We start from the raw sequence: 22,506 nt of genomic DNA, 5'->3' as shown, positions 1-22,506 counted from the left end.
ATCTAACTGGATAATAAAGCTCTTGGAGGGACGGTTGACACTTTTCAGCACAAAGCAAGGCGGATCTAAGTTTCAATTGAATTTTCAAATCAGTCTGTTTATTTTTTGCTTTTGTTAAAAAAAAGAAAACCCTCATCATGACACAAACTCTCATAAAGAAAAAATTAAAATAAAAAATCCTTCATGCAAACACTATAATTACTGTAGTAATTATAGTTAACGGTGTAAAATTCATGGAAAGGAAAAACTATAAAACTAACCATTGTTTACTTGATAAGCAAAATTAGCTCTATGACCGGACCTTTGTATGGTACAGGGCACAACTTGAGTATTATATGAGCTTGGGAAATTACCTACTCATAACTGCAAGATAACCCCATTTGTTACTGGCAACAAAAACATCTCTTGAATGCAAGATATATTTCTGTTTCAATCTTCTATATTCTGAAGTAGGCGGTTGCAAAGAGTACTTGAAGGCATGCACCACCACAAGGCAATTTGCAGCGAGAAAAATAGCTATAGTTAGCCGGCATTATTTGACAATGATGAAATGTGAGCTCCACTTTTTCCTTGAGGTGCTTCAGACAGTGCAGTAAACTGTAAAAATGTGACGGAGGCTGAACTCCTTCCACGGAATCAGGGTGTAACTCTCACAACCTGGTGTTTTTATTCGCCTGTGCACACTTGAGTAACTCTCGGCGCGAGCGTGCGCGTTTTATGCGCATGCGAGAACCAGAGGCCCTTTATCAGATGCTGGCAGAGTGGAGAACAGCCGGATCGATAGAGCTTTGGCCTGAAACAGGGAGACGGTACCTGGTTCTCGACCGGCCTCCACCTTTCCTCCCATTGATCTTCATTACCTGAACAGACTGGAGTGAGCAAAGAAGGAGCTGCTCACACCGCCCATTAAAGACGAGAGGATAAACTGTGTGTGTACACACGCGCCACGCAAATGGGAACACGTGAGGCACGCACACGCTAATACATTTCAATTACAGTCACAGCTATCTCCATGACTTTGCAAGGACCTTAGGTTTTCTACATTTGAAAACCTAAGGACCACCGCTGCTTAGAGCCACGTAAAAATTAAAGCTGACAAGTAAATCACCTGTAGCCTGTTAAAGCAAAACGAATAAGGAATTTAGCTAGAAGTTACTCTAAATATGTTAATACTTGAGTAAGACTATTTAGAAGCAATGTTATTCATTGGTAAGTATGTATCGTCTATACTCACGTTTTCTCAGTGTCCACACTCTTTTGCCAAGTGTATAGATTAAAGCTAGATTAAATCGAATTGTATACTCCAGGTTTTTTTTTTCTTTAAATCATCTGAGAATTTTGTCTGCTTGAAAAATGTCACACAATTACTTTATCAAATTAAATTGTTGGAACAAAGATTTCTACCAACAGCTCAAGCAGAATCGATTCTAATAAAGGAATTGATGAAATACCTGTGTACAAAAAATAAAAAATACTGACCAAGTCAAGGCTATTTTTAAGCAACAAAGAGAAAGCAATGGAAAAAATTAAGAAAGCAGCATTGATTTGAACACATGGATTGATTTTTGCATTTTTTTGATTCATCTTCAATCCATTTGTCTCTAAATAGCGAGTCATTTCATGCCAAAGTCGAGCGAGTTCGAGAGGAAATGTGAGGGGAAAGGTGGAAGTGAATAAAAGGCAGCTTATCGAATAACCAACACTGTCAGGTACCATTCTCCCTCTGTGTCTTAAGTTAATTTAATTCTCCCCCCATGTCCCATCAAGTCTCATTTAGAAGTAGACGGCATCAAAGCCGAGCCGGAAAACAGCAAATGAGTGTAACTCAATTGTTGTGCGGCCATCATTGATTGTTTGCCCGGAAAGAAGTTGGAACAGAGACAAGACACTTATTTTCTTCACCTCTCTCACCCTCAGCAATCACTTTTTGAGATGGATGAAAGTGTATCAGAAAGTACCTGTACCTGTTAGAACGAAGACGCCTCAGTTCACTTAGTTTTCAGCTGTTTCATAAGGTGCTGTGTGCACAAGAAACACTAATGGCACACAGAGGCAATTAAAGATAATGTGGACTTGCATAAAAAACGGATAAAAAGAGAGAGAGAGAGCACTCCTTGGTCGCAGAATAAAACAGATGGGTCTCTAATTAAGAGCCTACAGCAGGTCATTTTGCCCGTTGTTACTCTTTCAACACTGGCACTAGTGTCAAGATTCTGACAGCAAGGTAAACAAGTAATGCTCTTTAGCATATTGGGCTCTTTAATTTATTCTTAAAAAGATAGTACAGGAGTAAATAATTTGAAATCTGTTCAAAACCTGCACATGCAGAACATGCTCTAAGATATAGATGGTCTCTCTTGATTTTGTAACCACAAGTAATTAAATTGGACTGAAAGAGGTTAGGTTTTGTCCACTGGACAGAGGCCACTCAGGTAGAAAAAATTATAGGGAAAAGTCAGATTTTATTAGAAAGTCTGAAATTGGATTCGAGTGGAAAACAACCACAGGTTGTTGGATTTTTACTATTATAAGAATGCTCTTTGTGTAGTTTCGTCAACTGGTAAATGCTAAACCATACCAAACAATATAAAAAGTCGTTCATTAGAGGCAAATCAACCTTCCATTACAGTACTCCAGGTTTTGATCAAGACAAAATATTATTCTCCGAACATACCAAAATTTATGCAAGTCATCGACTACATTAGCACAAGCAAATCAAGACTAACAAGTCTTCTCTATCGTCAAGAAAACCAGTCTATGTTTGTGTGTTTTGACCAATAGGATAAAGGTTCCATAAATCTCATGCCGTGTTTACAAGAGTCTCTATTTGCTGTAGAATGTTCCACTGTAGGTTTATTCTCCAAGAATGCTGTATTTTGAACTAGTTTTTACGCTAAGCAGCTTCAAAAGCAATATGTCTGCCTAACCCTGCAACTCCCCAAAAAGGAGGATATGATATTGAATTTTTCTTGTTGGCATTTTGTGATTTATTTTTTCCATGGTATTTCAACCTGGAATACTTTCTGTATTCCAGGAGGTTTATAGTTTGTTTGGTTGCAACCTGAAGTGTGAAATAAACTTCAGTGGAGTTTGAAAACAAAATATGTGTATAGGTTTGTGTCTGGTTGAACGATGTGTGTGCCCAGTTGATTTTTTTATTTTTTTGAGGGTGGGGGGGATCTTATTGTAATCCATAGGGGGACCCAGAAGAAAATCTTTGGGAACTACTGGCTTAGTTTATCGTAAAATGGCAAAAATAAGGTACAACTGCAAACATACCAGGAAGTGGAGGTCCACCTTAACTGAAAGTCTGGTTAAACCAGCAAAAGGATTGTGAAAATTATTGTAAGAATGTTAATTTAAGCCTCATTTAAAGATTGCCCTTAGATATAAAAGGGATACATACAGCAAACATCCAGAAGAAAGTTCTCTCATTAAATAGTTGAGATGAAATTCAACTATTTAGCCTGCACTACAAAAACACATCTTCCAAGCATTTTTGTATAGTCTCTAGTGCAAATATCGTAGTATATCTTAAATAAGACAAAACCAACTTACAAGTCATGTATGAGGAAGGTATAGGAGCCTGTTTGAATTTAATAATTCTTAATATTGATTTAAAAAGTACACGCTCCACTGTCATGTTATTTCACTTAAAATATGGAAAAATGTCTTGTTCTAGGTGAAATGATCTGCCAGTAAAACTAATACTTTTTATTAATATTAAGGAATTGTTTACCTAAAACAAACTCCTGCATCCTGCTGTAAAGTTACTTATGAGTTAGTCTTGTCTTGTTTCAAATGTTCTATAATATTGATATAGACTTCACACAGCAGTGCACTGTTCTTGGAAGCAACGGCAAATAATGGATACATTTTAAAGTTATTTGAAACCAGCAGTATGGTCACAAAGTCTTAACGCAAAGGAAGCTAAAAATCAAGACAACAACTGATGGCGATGGACTTTTGGGGAGCAACTTCTGTATGGGAGTCACTTTAGATGTGTAGTCGTACTGGAAGTAGTGGGATTGTGATGTGATGCGCGTCAGTGACAAAGATGTCTTTTAAGATTTTATAATTATAATTTTCCGCCAGTGTTTGCACCCAGGTTAACCATGTCTGGTTTCTTGTGGGGTAGAAATATGATGCACACTTCACATCAGCGACGTAAAATTTGGATAAAATGCAACACGTTGAGACTGCAGATGCTTTGAAAACTGTTACAAATGTTTTCAGATTTAGTACCACATATGAAATTGGCACAATTCAGATTTTTTTGGGATGTGAACATGGGCAAAAAAAATTGGATTTCAGTCACTATTGCCAGCTTTGTGAATCTGACACTCTAAACACCACGTTCCATTGTGAAACATAGTATCATTCTGTGGGGATGCTTTTGTTTTATAAATCCTCTCATCCATATTTAAGAGCCGTATGTCTTTGTTCACAGTTCTTTTTTTCTCTTATTACACTTACACTACACATGTGGCTTAGGTTGCACATACTCAGAATAGTCTCCATGTCTTCGCTCCGTTAAAGGAACCCACATTTGTCTAAGTGCCAAAGCGCTTTACATCGGTGATGGATGACAATATCTTTCTTTAAAACCCTTTTCTTTTTGTTTGCACTCATCTCATTACACATATTGAAAAGGTCAAGCTCGTGACTCGAAGCGCCGCCGTACTTAATAGCCCTTTGAATTTTGCTCCCGTGAGCCGCGAATGTGGATCACGTGCGGCGCTTCCGATTTCGCTCGACGGCCGGGCTCAATGGGGATTCTCTCTTCCGTCCTCCCTCCTCACAAGCACACGGCAGTGTTTCGACGCAGTTCTGTTCCAGGTCATTTTCATTCCTCGGAGCCGAGGCCAAGCTCATTCACATGAATGCAGGTCATTACACGTACGATTTCATGTAGAAGGCATAATCACCTAACTGTGCCGAGCATGTCATTCTGATTGCCATGGCAATTACCAGCAGTAAGCGTTGCTCTGATTGACAGGATCCAGCTAACAGCATTGTGCATACATATAGCACTGAGTTGCACAATATTCTTGCATTTACGAGTCAAACAGAGTAAAAAACACCCATAACTATCAGTTTTTGTGGTCAGGATGTCACTGCAAACAAAGCTCTTGAAACTAAACCATGTAACAAATCACTTGTTGGATTACAACAAGTGCTTTGTTTAATTCAATAAATTGAATTCAACAATTCAATTTGTTGAATTCAATTCAACAAGCTTGTGAATTCACAAGCTGTGTTTTGTGAATTACCGGAGTGGGATACTTCAGATGCAGCAGTGAAGTCCATAGTGGGAAAAAAATGTTGGCTTTAGATCCAGCATGCCTTCCAAAATTGAAAACATAAATAGAAACAGCTGGCCTTGAAGACTGTAGCCACAAAGAGAATTTTGACTTTTTTCAGGAGTCCTTCAATGCAACACGTTGCTAGAAAAAGGTTGACACATTCTGTCAAAATGTGTAGAAAAACATTTACAGGTTCTTGCATCTCAATGTAACATTCATTGAACAATTCAAATGAAAATCAAGTGTAAAAAGGGGAAAAGTGGAAAAGAAACCACATTTTAAAAAGCTGTAGTGACCAGGTTGGATACGTTTGCCACAACATTGAATCCTTTGTTGTAGCTCCTTTTAGTTCAAAACCAACATTTTAGATTTATTTGTTAGATGTTGACCAGCATGCCAAGTTCCCACCAAATCTCCCAGATTGTGAGTACATCTCTTTCCACAGCCCTCTGTAGTGGATCCCAAAGATTTTCTATCAGATTCAGTTGTGAAATCTTGGCTCTGCTCATCCAAAAGCTTCAAATGTTCTTTATTCGACGCCAAAGTTGTATTGATTTAGATCGATGTCTTATTAGACTCACTTTCCTGCTAAAAACAAATATAAAAAATTTAAATCCACATTCTAGTAGGAAGGTTAAAATGTCTAGAATCTGAAACTGCATCATTTTCTTAACCTTAACAAAAAAAAAAACTAACTCGATTTTAAGAAAAGCAACTCCACAGGGTTATCATCCAGGTTGTTCTGCTCCCATAATGCATCACTGTGGGTTCTTTGGTTGATTCACACTGCTGTTTCTGTGCCAAACACAGCTTTTAGTATTGTAACTTGGATTTTATTAGACCGTGACACATTCTCTCACAAGCTTTTAGAGGCTTTTAGCCAAGGCTGGAGGTTTTGTTTGCCATCAATCCTACTTCCTTGGCAACGTCACTAAGCAAGGTTCCTATTGTTTTTGCAATTATTTACAAAATTAAATAATTACTTCCCCTTTTGATTACATTTCCATCTCCCCTTTCTTGACTGAATTGTTTGACAGCTAGGACCAAACCGGAACGTCTGTATTTGAATCTATATCAGGGGTGTCAAACTTATTTTCATTTTGGGCCTGATCAAAAACCTCAATGTTCTTAAAGGGCCAGTTGTGTCAGAATGGATTAATAATATCATTATTTTTATCTGGTAAAATCTGGTAAAAATATTAATAAGTAGCTGTTTGTTTCAGCATTCAATATGTGTTTCTTAAAATTAAATAATAGCGATCATCTTTTCACGCTGATCAGTCAATCCAGGATTTTGTGATTCTCTTTGCGGTTGTTTGCAATCAAAATCACAGATTTTGTGATGCTATTTTAGAAATATTTGTAAGAAAGTCTTACAATATTTGTTCTAATGTGTGACATTAAATATGACTTTTTATTACTCGTCATACTCATCCAGTGAAACTACATCCAGTAGTCACTGTAACCCAGCTTTTTCTTTACCAATTTTGAGAAAAATCAGCAGGAAAAAATGTGGGGATGTGTTGATTTTGTGTGAATTTGGCGCATTTGTGAAAAATCTGGGAGACTTATTGATGTAATTCGGAGAACTTGGGCCATATAAAAAGCTTCGGCGGGCCACATTTGGACTATGGCCCTTGAGTTTGACACATGTGATCTATATAACTGGACTCATTTGGCTATAAATTCCTGAACATAAATTTAATCTGTTTGTCTTGCAAAGTGCCCTAAGATATTTTTTTGTTGCTTTTAACTTATAAATTCCTCATGGTCCAGTTCCAAGCAAGCCCCATTTTGACCCTGGAGTGACCCAAACGGTTTGCATTGTTTGCATTTGACATCCTGGAGACAAACTGTAATTTTCCTATTATTCAGCTGTACTGTGTGTGGAGCTTATATAAAATTCACTGAAATGCTAACACATTTAAATCAAGTATCACATTTCTGAGCCTCAATAAAACGGAAGTACCATCTGACTGTGTAGGTATCGGAAGAATTATGCAGTCAAGGCAGGCATCAATTGTCCAGCATCATTGTGTATGATGAAATTAAATGGATGTTAGTGAAGCAATGATTAATCCTGTTGTGAATTGCTCCATAGATTGCAAGGAAGCCCCGAAGGACGGGGAACCAATCTGCCGAAAATCTCTCCTCAATAGCACTTGTTGTGCATGCGGCGCCATCACTTAGCATCATCTTAAACTTCATTGCCATGCAGGAACAAACTCAAAGCCTCACTTTGTTGCCGTGATAATTAAAGATAATTTCTAAATAACACCCTGTATTATTTATAAAATGAGAGGTTACATGATAATTGGTATGCAAATGTGCTTTTCTCCCCCCACTCATCCAAACTAATAGCAGTAATAATAAAAAAAAGTAAACAAAGAAAAATAGTAAAATTTTTTCACCAGCAACCACAATTAGCCTTCAATTAATTTGTTTCCCAATTAAACTGCGAACCTCCAATTAGCCAATCTTCAATTATGAGCATATTATACACATCGCATCGTGGCGTAAATACATAAAGTCAGATTTTATGCTCTGGCAGACATGATAAACAATGTGTTGGGAGTTTAACATGCACCACACTGATCCCTCAAACGCAACAATCACCACCTAACCCACATACACAGAGGTGCCTGTACTTTCTGGAATACCAATTGTTGCCAGCTCAGAATGGAAGAAAAGTTAATGGGCTGTACATGGCACAATAAATCATTGTTTTCCTCAACTAATCACTCACTCACTGCATCTTGAATAAAGTATTTTGCAGATATCAGTTAAACCGGGTTACAAAACCAGCAGAAAAAACATTCAGAAAAACAGGAAAGCTGTAAATAAAAATATTAATTTAACAAGGTTTGTTAAATTTAATGAAAATCAGCTACTGCAGAAGTGTTAAAACCTAAACATATCTATTGGTTAAAACTTATTTTCTTCACTTCACTTCTTCACTTTAAAAAAAAGAGTGCCTTTAACATGCAGTTAGTGTGACCCAGCTGAAAAGATCACATTTAAACAGTGAGGCTAGGTATTTGTCTCAGTCTTAATGGATTTCTCAGTCATTCCAAAAAACTAAAATGCAACTTTAACAACATTTAGATCTATTTGTGCATTCCCATGTGCTTACTGTTGCTCTGAAGCATGCATTTTCAAAAGATGTTCTGTTGTGACTTCATGAGTCATGTATGGCAATGTCTGAAAAAAAAACATTAAGCGTTAACTTCCTGTTGAGCTTTTCCAATTTCTTTTGAATATCCTGATAAATTCTGGATGAGAGTGTGTGAACCATCAAGAGGATTCGCTGAAAGTAACATTTGTGTGAACACCATTCTTCTTATACTCAGTGTATTTCCCATCCATATCCCACCCACTCAATGCACCTGTCACTGTGTTCTTCAGTTGCATTTCTCCATTTATGAGAAAGTATACCTGAAAACATTCCTGGTGTTACAGAGTGAAAACAAATACAAAGCAAAAAATGCAGCTAAAAATGCTGAGATGTTCAAACAAAATGCAAAAGTAAGGTTATGGCAATAACCACATAATGTCACTTGCAGATGGCCTGTATGCATTGATGAAGAGCCGCCCACCTTAGCATGCTGAATGCTTGAAATGGCTCACACAGCAGAAGGGCTGGACTTGTTTTAGCAATTCCTGACCACTTTGGAGCCAGACATATTATACTCTAATGATCAAAAACTATAAACAAATATAGAATCCAATACTTTGTGTGTTGTTTGGTGTTAAATGGCTAAAAATGAATGAATATAGTTAATTTGAGTATAGCTCATAAGATATATAAAAATTTTTGTCACCAGTATGCATAATAAAAATGTATACTGCAACACTGGTGTTTCCAAATATGATGATATGGGGAGGAATTATTTTTGTGGATCAGTGTAAAATGTGTTTTAAGATGTCAGAACATTTGTGGCAAAACAAGGAATGGTGTTACCCAGTTTAAGATTACTATAGTTTTTCTTAAGGTGCTGGTTGTATTCTGAAAAGTACTTTCTGTGAGTTTAAGGGGGAATTTCTGTAGCATTTGTTACACCTTGGAAGTATGTGTTATGCCTTTTGTCGACTCCGGTTCTGAATAGTGTGTTCATACTGAGATCAATAGAGAGAAATTCTCAGTAAGCCAGGTGGTTATTGAAATGTCAATGTACAATGACTGTTCTGCAAGTTTTGACATCATCTTTAGCTGAATTAGTCAGACCGAATGTGGAACTCTCATTTTTACTTTCATTTTCGAGCATTCTGCATCTGGAGATGAGTAAGGCGTCGGCATAGGACAGTGTGAGGCTAGTTAATCTTGTTTATCTGGTGCTTATGTTGCGTATAGCTGTGCGGAATGCATTGAAACTTGATGTGAGAGAGTTACGTTGAAACAAAAGCCAGAAACACAAATGTAATGGGAGTATTAGAGATTAGGTTTTCACTCATAAGTAGATAAAACAATTAAAAGGTTTAAGATAGAAGAGACAGCTACATGAAGTGGTACAGCAAACTCCACAAAAAGCCATTCATTTGTAGCAATTTAGGGCTTAAGATTGGGTGACTAATGTTAATAGGGTCACCCAAAAAAATGGACATTGGTTGAAATTTTTCATGATAAAATAGAACACTGCTTCAGGGGCCAATAAATACATCCTTAGTTTTCACCAATTAACATATGTTTACCAACATTCTAAAATATCATGTATGTTTTGTAGTTTTCTACAAACATTGCCACTAGCAACTATTACTTTATGCCGATTAGCCAAGTTAGTCTTTTATACCAAATGTGGTACATTAAAAATAATTAAAGCACCATTACTGCAATATGAGCAGTTACATATTCCTTGATAAACTGTTGAGCAAAAAGTCTTAAGACATAAGGATTATCAAGCTAAAAATCAAATTTATCTAGATGAGACATAGGATGCAATGCTGGAGAATTTCTGCCCATTTAATTATCTGTTTTCTATTATTATTATTTTTTGTATGCAAAGTCAAACTGTTGGTTAAACACGAGGATTTTTGCGTAAAGAGTTATGTCTCTGCTTGTCATTTTAAAAGGCATTTCTTTGCCCTGGTGTCAAGAAAGAGAGGAAAGGGAATGATTTTGTCGACATCCTTCAGGGGACATCCTGACATCATCCACAGTGACAGTGGAGATACGGTGCTGTTACAACACAGTGAAACGAGAGGGGGCTTAGTTTAGTGTCATCAGCTTCATCACTCAGGGGAATGACCTAAGCCTTAACAGGGACTGTGACAGTAATGGCCTGGGTCTCTGGAAAAAAAAAAGAAAAGAAAAAACTGTTGTCAGGGCAAAAACAAGGTGCGGGGTTATGGAAAAGCTGTCGAAAGTAATAAAGTAGAGCAGGTTTGATGAATTTCCATTTATAATTTTTGATGTAAAGTTACGAACTGACAGAGGAAAGTGGTTAGAAAAGTTGTGCCAAGCTTGTAAAGTTTGTCACTTATTGAAGAGCTGGCACAACCTCACAATTTTGGGGGTTTGTACGAAAATAAAAATCATAGAAAGACTTTAAGTGATACCATAAATTATTATTTTTTTCATGGAACTGATGTCTTCATACATATGCAGTCAAAAAATGCTTGAAAAACCAATTAATGTGTCTGTATTGAATGTAGATAAGCATATTGGCAGGTTGTTATTAATTTGAAGGTAAATGTGAATTCCCCTGTTTCCATCCTCCCTGCTGTCTGCTGTCTGCTTGAGTGTGAATCTTATGAGACGTAAATTTCATCATCTTTTCCTGGACTTATTCAGGATGAGAAATCTCTTATGGTGCATTCTGTCCATAATTGGATGTGTGGGTTTTCAAGTTCCAAATCAAAATAATAATAATAATAATAATAATAATAATAATAATAATAATAATAATAATAATAATAATAATAATAATGAAGAAGAAGAAGAAAAAGCCCCATAGAGTGTAAATTTGAGCTTAGTCCACAGGAGAGCCTAGCCACCAAAGGGTTCACACTCAATTTAGCTGCAGCACATATAAAATTTGAAGATTGTTGGAGTAGGCCTTTTTTTTTTTTTTTGTAAAAATAACAGTTTTGTAAAGAAAGCCTCTTGGAAGTATTCACTGCTCTGCCTTTAAATATACAATACTAGCTTCACGTTACAACATGCTCTGAACACCATTAATGGCAAAATATTAAAGCAGCGATAGGAAAGATTCTGATTTAAGACATCTCAGCCAAAAGTTTCATTATTATTATTTCTCTTACATGTCTTAGAATGGAAAATGTTTTCAAGGTTCATTTCCCGAAAGATAATTAAGGTGCTCCATTGTTTTATTTCGCACATTTTAATTAGGATTTTGCCACTCATTAGTTTTTGCGATATGAGGACGCCTGCACGGTCAACCAGTCACTCTACTTAACCTTTCCATTTTGCTGCAATGAGTTTCATTTGCGAATCTGTCAGGGAGCACGCGTTGTGCAGACTATTCGTAATCCGCCGCCTCAAGACGCACCGCTAAACAGTTGTTACCACAAGCAGTGTACGGGAGTAGGTAATAGTTGTCTGCCCTTCCCTTTATATTATTTGGTCACAATTCTCCTCCATATGCACTTCTATGCAGACTTTGGAGAAAGCCTTATCAAAAAGCTCTCCCTGTTTGAAAATGTGTTTTGAGGGGAAGAAAAAAAAAACCCTCCAATGACGTATTCTTCCATTGCTTGGTGGGTGTTGCATTTTCATCACTCTCATGCTTCAGCCCTCAGGAACACTGCGAACCAGAGTGTTTAGAAAGACTCTCTCAGATTGCAACCGCTAAAATTTGTCCCGCTGATTCACAGAGGTGAGCAGCATGTGTATTGTTACTTTTTTTTCCCAGTTTCTTCCAGATATATTTTAATAAAAACAGATCTGAATCAGATCTCCAGCAGAAATAAATTAAAAAAAATTACTCCCCCTCAAAAACTTTTTTATATATATATTTTACATCAGGTACAAAAAAGCAGCAGGAGTTGTTTATTTATTTATTTTGTTATATGGAGTTGATTCAGAATCAGGAATGATTCAACCTACCCACACAGAGTGATAAAAGCAAGGAGAGGTCTCACTGATTCTCTCTTTTATATCTTACAGTGATATAGGTCACACAGTGCCTTGCAAAAGCATTTATATCCAATGAACCTGTTTTGCATTTGCAAGCACAAACTTCAATGTACTTTATTGGGAATTTATGTGACAGACCTTAAGGTCTTTTGCAGGAGGCATCTAGCAGCTTAGCACATCTGAAAACTAAATTTTTGACTCAACTTTCTTTGCAAAGAATATGAATATTAGCTTTACGTTCAGAAACAATTGCTTGTTCAAGGCGTGGACTCTGCTGAAGTTTTAAATGTCACCCAATCACTAACATTTGGTCATGACGTATGTAATGCACCAGTTCGGCGCTATGTAGCTTACCGGAAATCACGTGTTGTAAACAACCATCCTCCTCCGTGAAAACAGAAATACCGACCTGAATGAGACGGCTGTAAACGCTAGCTTAATATTTTGAGGCGCGGCCAACATGGACTGAAGGGCTTCGTTCACTTCTGTTCGCTGATTGGCTCTTTTAAAATTTTACAGGGCAAATCCAGGTCAATGGCAGAAATCCCAGACAGAATACTGAATTGAGTTTGGAATTGGGTGGAATTGTGTAGGAAGGCAAGAGCCAGGCTAGCCACTTACAGGTTTTCGTCCAGGATCACCCTGTGTTTAGATCAGTCCATGTTAGCATCGACTGTGACTTTGTTGATTATTCCTATTGCTTCATTCCAGGGTTTGGAGTGTCCAAAATTGATTTTTAGCTTTCTGTCTTACAGAGCTTTTGCATAAAGGTCAAAAGACTTCAGTAGTGATGTTACCTGTCCAGCAGAACTGCCTCCACATGTTCCCTGTGTTCTCCAGATTACTCACGGAGAACTGCAACATACTTCTGGATGTCTTCCAACAACTTTCTTCTTGGAACTGTTCCATAAAATCTAAACACATTCAGCAGTTCCTACAGAGCTGCATTTAATTACTACTTAATTGCTGCTTTCTCTCACATGTTTTTCATCTTGTTTCACGTTCAAAATTCATCCAAGGTGACGCAAAATGACATAAACAAAATCACGTCTTTCATCACACCTCTTGTGTCTAAGACGTGTTTTTCCGGCCGCGTTTCCTGGCAAAGGCGGTTAACACCTGCACCACAATGATGATGAAAAGTGCATGCAAGCATCCCACATGTTGCAAAATTCCAGCAGCGAGGGCAGGGCGGCAGAGATATGGTGCAGGTTGCAGGTCCAGTCACAGAGCTCAAGTTTCATCTCAACCACACAAACAAAACAAGTGCAAACAAAAAAACATCTCTTTTAAAGCCACAGGCTTTGTTGCAATTGATATCAGGTGCATTTAAGAGGTCATCTCTGATTGGCTCACACTATCTTTGGCGCTTACGTAACTAACAACAACCAGTTTTGCAGCATCTCTTATATGCCACTGTTTTCTTCTTATCCCTCAGCGTCCAGATGAGATTTTTTTCTGTATTCTTGGTCTACTTAACAGTACTTGCCTTTCTTTCCCTATCTATTTCTCCCTCCCTGATTTACAGAAACGAAAGAGTATTAAAAGGATGGAGCATCAGCATTCTCTAGAGGCCAACAGAGGGAATGCCATACTCTTTGTCAAAAAGCCTTCATCTTTCCTCTCTGTCTGATCTTCTTCCTTTCTCCGTCTGCTTGCAGCAGAGATAGCATCATATTTATTGCAGAATTCTGCCGTCTCCAGTCAGTTCTATTTTGAGCCGGGTAGACACTTCTATTTATGTTTTTTTTAAGGTTTTACTTTTGTACAACCAAAATGAAATAACCTGTCTCGTGGCTTACAGAGAACCTACAGGTAACTTTACTTTGACACACCCTAACTGAACTTTAATAAGTGGCTTTGCGGAATTGTTTACTTTGGGTATTTCTCTTAGCTGCTATACTTCAAAATTCACAAAAAAAATAAAATAAATAAAACAAAATAAAGAGCTCAGTGAAAACATCTGTTTTAGTTTCCACTTGACACATTGCAAATTTTCCTTGTAGGAGCATCTGCAGGCTCTGTGGGTTGGGTAATTCCACCTGGTGTACATGTTGCATTCATGACAAACCCTGTAAGTGGGTGTGTCAGCATGTCACTTGGAAACTAAAAGGAAAACAAAGCCAACAAGTGCTCTGTATGGGGAAATAAAAGGAAAAGAAAACCTCAGCCGAGACTAACACTCCCTGCAGAGGAATGCCAGGGATTCTGTGCCATGAAGATGAATTTGTTCTTTGTTTTTCTGCAGGAAGTCTGAACTAGTCTGATTAAATTGTATGTGCTGAGCTGACTGAGTTTGCTTAAGGGATCTTAAATGTGACGCTATAAGGGAATCTGGATATGGTTTTACTTGCACCACATTTGCATCGACATCGTTGTTCCTGTAAAATTTGCCATAAAACTCATTTACTGATAAATCCTGCACTGGTTTTGTTCCACATTATTTAAAGCTGCTGTTTTGATCTGGGTGAGATTTCCACGATGTGCAGGCCAAGCCTTTGTCTGCAATGCTTTGTGTGTATTCACCACCATGCAAATACCCACTGGAGTATTTTTGCAGTTTGTCACCTGACAAATATTTTACATAGCTGAACAACAGAAAGTAGAGTATAATTGTGACATGCAAAAAAAATTATACATGATTTGCTTTATTACAGTTTGTTGTAACAAATTATTATTATTATTAGTATTCACCCCACTCCAATTGACACTTTGTAGAATTACTTTTCAGTGTAATTTTTACCCAGCGTTTTATCTCCGCCAGACTTACACATCTAGACGCTCCAATTTGGCCACATTCTTTTCAAGAGACCACAAAACTCTCTTGAAAAGATTAAACAGAGAGCATCCATCCTCCCCTCCATCCATTGTCTATACCTGCTTATCTTTATAATGTCACGGGGGGCTGGAGCCTGTCTCCATTGGTCATTGTGCATGAGGCAGGAAACACAATGAACAGATTGCCAGTCCATTCCAGGGTTGCACAGAGACACACAGGACAAATAACATTCACTCACGCTCTCACAGAGCAACTAGGGACAACTCGAGGTTCTTCTCCATTGTCAGGTCTCACTTTAACCCATTAATGTCTGGTTTGGTTCGACCAAACTAGTACTACATAGTTCCAACGTTTCACACCAATGCCTTTGCTCCAACCTAATGGTGACCAGAATGCAGCGTTTCTCGCTTCTTCATTGCATCCCCTTTCTACAGAGAGGCATGCTGCTAAATCACAACAATTCTGATACAAAAGTTGACGCATGTGCTGTTGGCGCTGTTTAAAATTAAACTCGTAATTGCGCTCCTCCACACCTCTCATAGCAGATGAAATGTCTGCCGGGCCACAGCAGTGGTTGAGATGTTGTTCTTAGTGACGTTATCGTGGGCCAATCAATGAATGAGGCCTGCTGTCAATCGTATAGCTGGAGCGCAATACTCGCGTACTACCCCAGAAGTGGGTACGAAAAATGGGGAAGAGTCGCACAGGATCTTGTGATGGAGATTAATTTAGCAGGGTCAGACCAGTTACAGGCACTGGTGGAAAAGCACCATTAGAGAGTAGGTAAACTAATCCAAAAAGACATGATTGTTACTTTACCTGTCATGGTTTTTGGACTGAGGGAGGAAGTCAAAGGACCGAGAGAGCTACCTACCTATGCATGGCAAGAACCTACAAACTATTTGCATTTGATTTGTAACAAAATGTGAAAAAGATTGGAGGGTGGAGAGAATACTTTTGTAGGCACACAAAATCCTCTTGTAAACTCAAACAAAGAATCTGGTTTAGTCACTTTATTTTTAAGTGTGGCGAAAGAATTTCTCTGCGTTTTTCTTTCTCTTCTGCGACACAATCTCTCTGCCTTGTCTTACATCTAAACACTCGGCAGGTTTTCTCATGCCAACCCCGGACACATTGGAATTGCCTATGGGTGCCTGAGTGAGACGCTCCACCCATCCTCGACTGGTCCGACACCTAAACCATCCAGGTGCAACTGAGTCATTTTCTGTCAACACAGCAGGAGCTGACACACGATACGTCCTCAGCAGCCAGACAGGATTTCTGTGTTATACCTTCCGCTCCGTGTCTTTGGTAAGGTTCTTTGTTTTGTTTTTCTTGTTTCATATCTTTTAGATGTAATTCAGATTAGTTGCCGACCGTCAGTGCTTTTCTTTGAATTCTAAAAATAAAAGAGAAAGAAAAAAGAGAAAAGAAGACTAGAAAAAAAAGCAATGAAACAATTAGAGGAAGTCATGTTAAGAGGAACGATCAGTCATACAACTTATAGATGACATGCATAAGAAAAACTAATAGGCTACTGAATTGATTGTAGCCAATTACAAACAGAGACAAAATCAAGGTTAAACTGGTCAAAAAGAGGAATACATGGAAAGTTACAATTAGAGAAAGCCAACCACCTTTTACAGTAAAGAGGCTCGGAGATGTATTCTTTTAGCTGGAGAAGTAGATGCAACTAACTTAACTCGTAGAGGAAGTTCTAGTCAGTTTATTTCTTCTGCCAAGGGACTCGTACAAAGTATCATTGTATTACTCTATAAAGCATACAATATTATATGCTACATGAGAATTAAATAGGTGTATTTATTCTGCCTCCTGTAAGAGTTGCACTGAGGTTCTAAATGAGGTTGCTTAAATTGCAGGTACGTAAACACATTGCACGATCTGAAAGAGAGTGATATGTGTGCTTTGTGGGAAGAAAGAAAAGGACAAACCCTTAGCAAAGAGATGATGGGACCGGTTGCGGCCGTTGGGGAAGGCGATGCTGCATTTGGTAGCAAATAGGAAAAACAAATTGCTGGCCGGCGATGCTGTTTTTCTCAGAATAGATAGAGTCTGAGATTTCCCCCCTCAACCCCATTTTTGAGATGTTACTTAAATTTTACTCGAATTTACGCGAGATTTGTCAAGGAATGGCAATACTTCCAGTTTGGAGACGGACCAAGAAGTTGACTGGCGGCTGAAAATGGGTTTTTCTCAGCCGAAAAGGCACCGACCAAGATGTCAGACACTTATAAATAATATTATCAGGGAAGGCGTCGTAACTAAGCACAACCAACTCTTCAAAGTGGAAGTTGAAGACGACTCAAAGACAGCCTTTTTACCTTCAGTGAGCTGTTCAAAGATTAAGAGAGATATCCACTCAGGTCAAATGAAATCTGATTTGATTTGATGAAGAGATCAAGCAACAATGTAAGAAGATACTTAAAAGGAATTCGTGTGTCCTACAATATGCAGAGACATATAAAAAGAGTAAGACTTCTAAGAAGATAACAGGAAGGCCATATGTGGAATTGCCGTCTCTGTCTCTATAGTTCTATATCAAGTAAACCCCTCTGGAAACAACACATGTAAAAAACAACTAGACTTTTTCCTGATGTCGTTGGAAAGAGCATAATGCTCTCCATGCTTACTACCCAAATCATTAACTGAAGATGATAGAAACATTTTAAAATATCAACTCCACAAACATTTTGGTTCTGAAATGAATTGAAATGAAATCACAATTATTTATTTTTTTCCCAAAGACATATTGGTAGGTTAAAACTTGTCCAAAATCAGAGATTAATTATTGCCCTTGGAAAAAGTTAGTTAGTACTACAGATGAGCATCATCAGGAACAAAAGGATGTAAATGCAAGAAGCCCATCCTGCGCAAAATGACATGCATTATGACTCCCCAAAAGCATCGCTCAGCAGGTAAAATTGCTCAGCATCTAAGTCTGAGAGGAACGGGCTGAGGCGCACTCTGAGATTAATGCTCCTGTCTGGATCATCCATTTATGAGGAAAGGTAAAGTGTGGGTAGCATCAGCGGCGACTGTACGTGTCTGCTTTTAAATAGTCTCTGTTTTGATCCCGGTGGCATTTGTAGAGTTGGGTCTTTTTATGCCGTTGTAATTTAATAGTCAGAAACGCTGGATGAGAAGGTAAATGGAATCTGATTTGACAGCTCAATATGTCCACGGTCATGCTGAAATGTTGGCAGAGAGCATTTTTTTGAATCCAGATGCGAGGGATTAGACGAGACGGAGCTGAAATGGAACGGTGGGCAGTGAAGCTGTTATCCAACTTTTTCTTTTTTCTCTCACCCCCTGTCAGACTGCCAACGTTTATCAGAATGAGATGTAAATATAAAAAGGATTTTTGGGAAAGTGGGGTGCACTTTTTTCTTGTTATTGTAAAGTTTGACACTTTTAAAGGTACAAACTCTTTCTGATGGCTACACTTAAAAAAAATAAAAGTTTGTACTTAAATGCTTTGAAATACAAGACATTTCTTTAGAATATGTACGCAATCAGGACAAGACATTAACTATCCGGAGGGATTGACGTCAGTCAGACCAAGCTCCCACGTCCATACGCACAAATCAAAGGCTTTTCACACTTTAAAGATGTTGGACTCCAACTTCTTTAAAATTGGCATCATACTGACGGCTGCGCTTGCCTGTTAAGTGACATGCTTCAAATACTGTTCAAACATTTCAAGCGGCTTGCTAATAGAGTCAAGAGTATTAGTTTGTCCTCTCTACAAAGGCAGGCTCTGATGATGACTCACCCACTGAAGTGTAATGAGTCAGTTTTAGAAAACTCCACTCAGACTGAATGTGAAACATCTTTTTAACTGGGAATACATTTGTGAAAGTAATGCCAGGCTGTTTGGATTCCACCCACTTCATTAATATGAAAGAGCAGCTTTTTTGGTGAGTGTGTGTGTGGGTGTGTGTGTGTGTGTGTTAGGAACTAAACACACCACTAACAGAACAACTACAGTGGTTCTATTGCTACTATTAAAGTTTAAGCATCATCAATGCAAAGACTCAATTGAAGAATGTCTTCCTTCCCTTTGCATTTTAAGATATTTTTATTTATCAGAGTAAACGGGCGCTAAAAAAAATTAATGTGGCACATACAGTATATATATTTTTTTTTATATATCCTTTTTGCTCCGTTTCACAATTATCCACAAGGACAGCCTTAAGGCGTAGAAATAGCCAAGAGTTTGTTCTTAATTGAATAGAAGTTCTTTACAAAGATATCCTTAAGAATTTGTAAGGAGTTGAGTTTTCTGTGGGTTTATTTAGGTTTCTGTGTCAGTTGAGTTTCCATGTTGTCCCGGCTACCTTTGATTGATCTCAGCTGTGTCTAGTTCCCCTGATTGCCCTCTGTTTATTTAAATCCACCTGTGTCTCTTGTATGTTGTTGGGTTCTTGTCTAATATTATTGTCTCTATATGTGTTTCCTGTTGATACCAGTTCTCAGCTCCTTTGCTGCCTGGATTTTGTGTGTTATTCTTCATTGAACCATCATTTTCTCTACTACCTGGGTCCACTGCATCCCCCTCATCACTCTGCCACCACAAAACATGACCGAATTCCTATTTGCCACAACCACAATAGATGGTTGTGGCAACATTATACGTTGGCCATTGTTTTTTTGAGTCAGGACAGGGAGGAGAAAGGGAGAAAATAACAAGTGCCCCATTATCAGCCAACATGGCTTTGATAAGCATGAATCTGCAATTTTACTCTGTCAAACATCCCATATTGGGAAAATAATCTAGTTTGCCAACTGAAGTTAGGACTGTTAGAAATGTCTTTATCTGGTTTATACAGATTATCATCCTTGTTTGTAAAGTCTCAAGCAAACTTCTATGGAAAAAATTTGATTATTTTATTTGTCAAGCTGAAATATTTCACTTTTGCTTTCTCAACCTTTAGTCTTTTAATTCTCTATTTTCCCCCCTTTTCTCAGGTTGAAATCATCAGGACTTTTATACAAGAAGCCTCCTGACGTTTTCCAGCGCCTCTCCTGACCCTCTTCCGTCCAAACACGTACCTATAAGTGGGTAATCATGAACTGGGGCAATCTAGAGGCGCTCCTGAGTGGAGTTAACAATTACTCCACGGCGTTTGGCCGCGTCTGGCTTTCTATGGTGTTCGTCTTCCGGATCCTGGTGTTTGTGGTAGCAGTTCAGCGGGTGTGGAGCGACGAAACCAAAGACTTCGACTGCAACACTAAGCAGCCAGGCTGCACCAACGTCTGCTATGACCATGTCTTCCCCATCTCCCACATCCGCCTGTGGGCCCTGCAGCTCATCTTCGTCACCTGCCCATCGCTCATGGTCGTCGGTCACGTCAAGTACAGGGAGAAGAAGGACATGGCGTACACTACCTCCCACAATGGGAAGCACTTGTATGCCCACCCTGGAAAGAAACGTGGAGGCCTGTGGTGGACTTACCTGGTAAGAAAGATGGATTTAGCAAAATTTGGTATTCTTGATTTGACTTTGACATGAATGGGCTTAGGAATTCTGAGGAGAAAATAATGTACAAACTTGTGACAAAAGTGACACTCGTAGTTAATTTTTTTTTTCTTTCCCCACGTTTAACACAAATGCATCCCATTTTACAGGTGAGTTTGATCTTCAAGGCGGGCTTCGATGCTGGCTTCCTCTATATCCTGCATTTCATCTACAACGGTTACGACATGCCCCGCCTGATCAAGTGCGAGCTGCCACCTTGTCCCAACCAAGTGGACTGCTACATATCCCGGCCCACGGAGAAAAAGATCTTCACGCTCTTCATGGTGGTCACCTCTGCTGTCTGCATCTTAATGTGCATCAGCGAAATGGTTTACCTCATCTTCAAACGTATCAAAAAGATGATCAGAAAGAAGAAGGAGTACAACATGCAGAGGTTCATGGAAAGTCACGAAATGGCCCCTCTCTCACATCCAAGGTCGTTCAGATCCAAATCCTCAGTAAGAGTGGATCCTACGGTATCTATTCAGAATCTCAACAACATCAGGACTGAAGAAAAGCCTCGTAAGCGAGAGGAGGAAAGATAGAAATACACTGTCCAAAGTGTTTTTGTCAAACTTCATGGAGAGAGGGAGTTCTCCACGAGAGAAAACGGCAGTTGCTTTAAGCAATCCTTTAATGTGGATTAGTAAACAATTTGGATGATATTCTGAAGAACACGATGTGCACCTCATCTCTCTTAACACACAGGTCTGCAGTGTGAAAGGATTGTGTGTTTGACTAGTCTTATTTGACTGATTGTTGTGGTTGTAATTGTGTTTTGGTTGTGCTGTAATATTTGTAAATAAATAAATGAATGTGGCCACTGATGAGGATGTAAGCATTGACCACGAATAACTATTAATAATATTGAACAATGCTTAGCATTTTCTAGTACAACTGAATGACTCGGTTGAATTTCTCTCAGTTAAATAGTCTTATTATCACAACCTTTCCTTACAACTGCTTCACAATAAAAGTTTATATTTTTCATGTAGCTTAAAAGTTTTATTTCATAAACCTATTTTAATAGTGCTTTAACAATAAAATAGTCAAAAAGAGTTTGAAAAGGGGGTAAAGACATATTGAAGACGTTTTACTTTATATTTCGTATTTATTGATGTAACCAATAATGTCGTTATTTATAAACAAATGAACAATGTTATTGCAGTTTATTCTCTATGATTTTTTTCCCCCAGTTTGACACTTTTATTATTTATACATTTCACTGTCTAGCTGGAAACTATGGCGGTAATGGTTATTACATGTGTAAATAAAACATTCTAAAATTATTTAACTTTTTTAATTACTTCTCTAAAATAAGCAACATTTAAAATGGACACACGGCCATCAAAATAATTGTGCTCATGACAATAATTCAGAGAAAGCCAAGTGTGGATTGCAACTGATTATTACAAATGGATTAAACCGCAGTCAAATGAAAGAAGGCTGGAAGTAATAATGATGCAGATGAGCAGCCGCGATGTGATGGTTCTGTTCTCCAGGTCTCTTTGGCTCAGTTTCATTCAGACAAAGATTTAATATCTGTGTACAACATAAGGCAAAAGAGCAACATGTCCATTGCAGTTGTTTCAGAAGAGATTCTGTCCCAAGGTACACAGTCGTATTTCTTCTAAAAGACACGTATTTCCCCGTCAGTCCACATTTTGTCCTTCTTTAAGCTTCTTCTCTGGCTTTCTAACCGTGTAGTTCTGTCCGAAGCTCTCCGGGTTTTGGTGTGATTTCTGGTATACTCAGATCAGGAAGGCAGTACTGATGGACGAACTGTGCA

The 22,506-nt window shown here is 38.3% G+C and overlaps 1 protein-coding gene across 5 annotated transcripts; it reads left to right on the top strand.

The window, feature by feature from the left end:
- Positions 1-789: 789 nt before the first annotated feature.
- gjb9b (gap junction protein beta 9b) lies at positions 790-21,705 on the top strand. Of its 5 annotated transcripts, none has more exons than XM_044138717.1 (5): positions 790-929; positions 1,610-1,709; positions 16,287-16,489; positions 20,168-20,657; positions 20,828-21,705. In XM_044138717.1, exons 4-5 carry the CDS (start codon positions 20,268-20,270, stop codon positions 21,260-21,262), a joined length of 825 nt encoding a protein of 274 aa, XP_043994652.1. In that variant the 5' UTR covers positions 790-929; positions 1,610-1,709; positions 16,287-16,489; positions 20,168-20,267; the 3' UTR covers positions 21,263-21,705. The 5 variants fall into 5 exon arrangements, with proteins under 5 accessions (XP_043994652.1, XP_043994650.1, XP_043994651.1 ...); XM_044138715.1 differs by having other exon boundaries at positions 790-962; XM_044138716.1 differs by lacking the exon at positions 1,610-1,709 and having other exon boundaries at positions 790-962.
- Positions 21,706-22,506: the final 801 nt, after the last annotated feature.

The sequence above is a fragment of the Gambusia affinis genome, linkage group LG14 (assembly GCF_019740435.1).
Source record: "Gambusia affinis linkage group LG14, SWU_Gaff_1.0, whole genome shotgun sequence".
NCBI classification, from domain to species: Eukaryota; Metazoa; Chordata; class Actinopteri; order Cyprinodontiformes; family Poeciliidae; genus Gambusia; species Gambusia affinis.
This window is presented reverse-complemented; position numbering and strand designations above follow the sequence as displayed.

What these genes read in the sequence shown, in the direction of transcription:
- gjb9b (XM_044138717.1), top strand. Translation starts at nt 20,268, where the DNA reads ATGAACTGGGGCAATCTAGAGGCGCTCCTGAGTGGAGTTAACAATTAC. An exon ending in GCCTGTGGTGGACTTACCTG is followed by an intron (nt 20,658 to 20,827) that starts GTAAGAAAGATG and finishes CCCATTTTACAG; the next exon opens with GTGAGTTTGATCTTCAAGGC.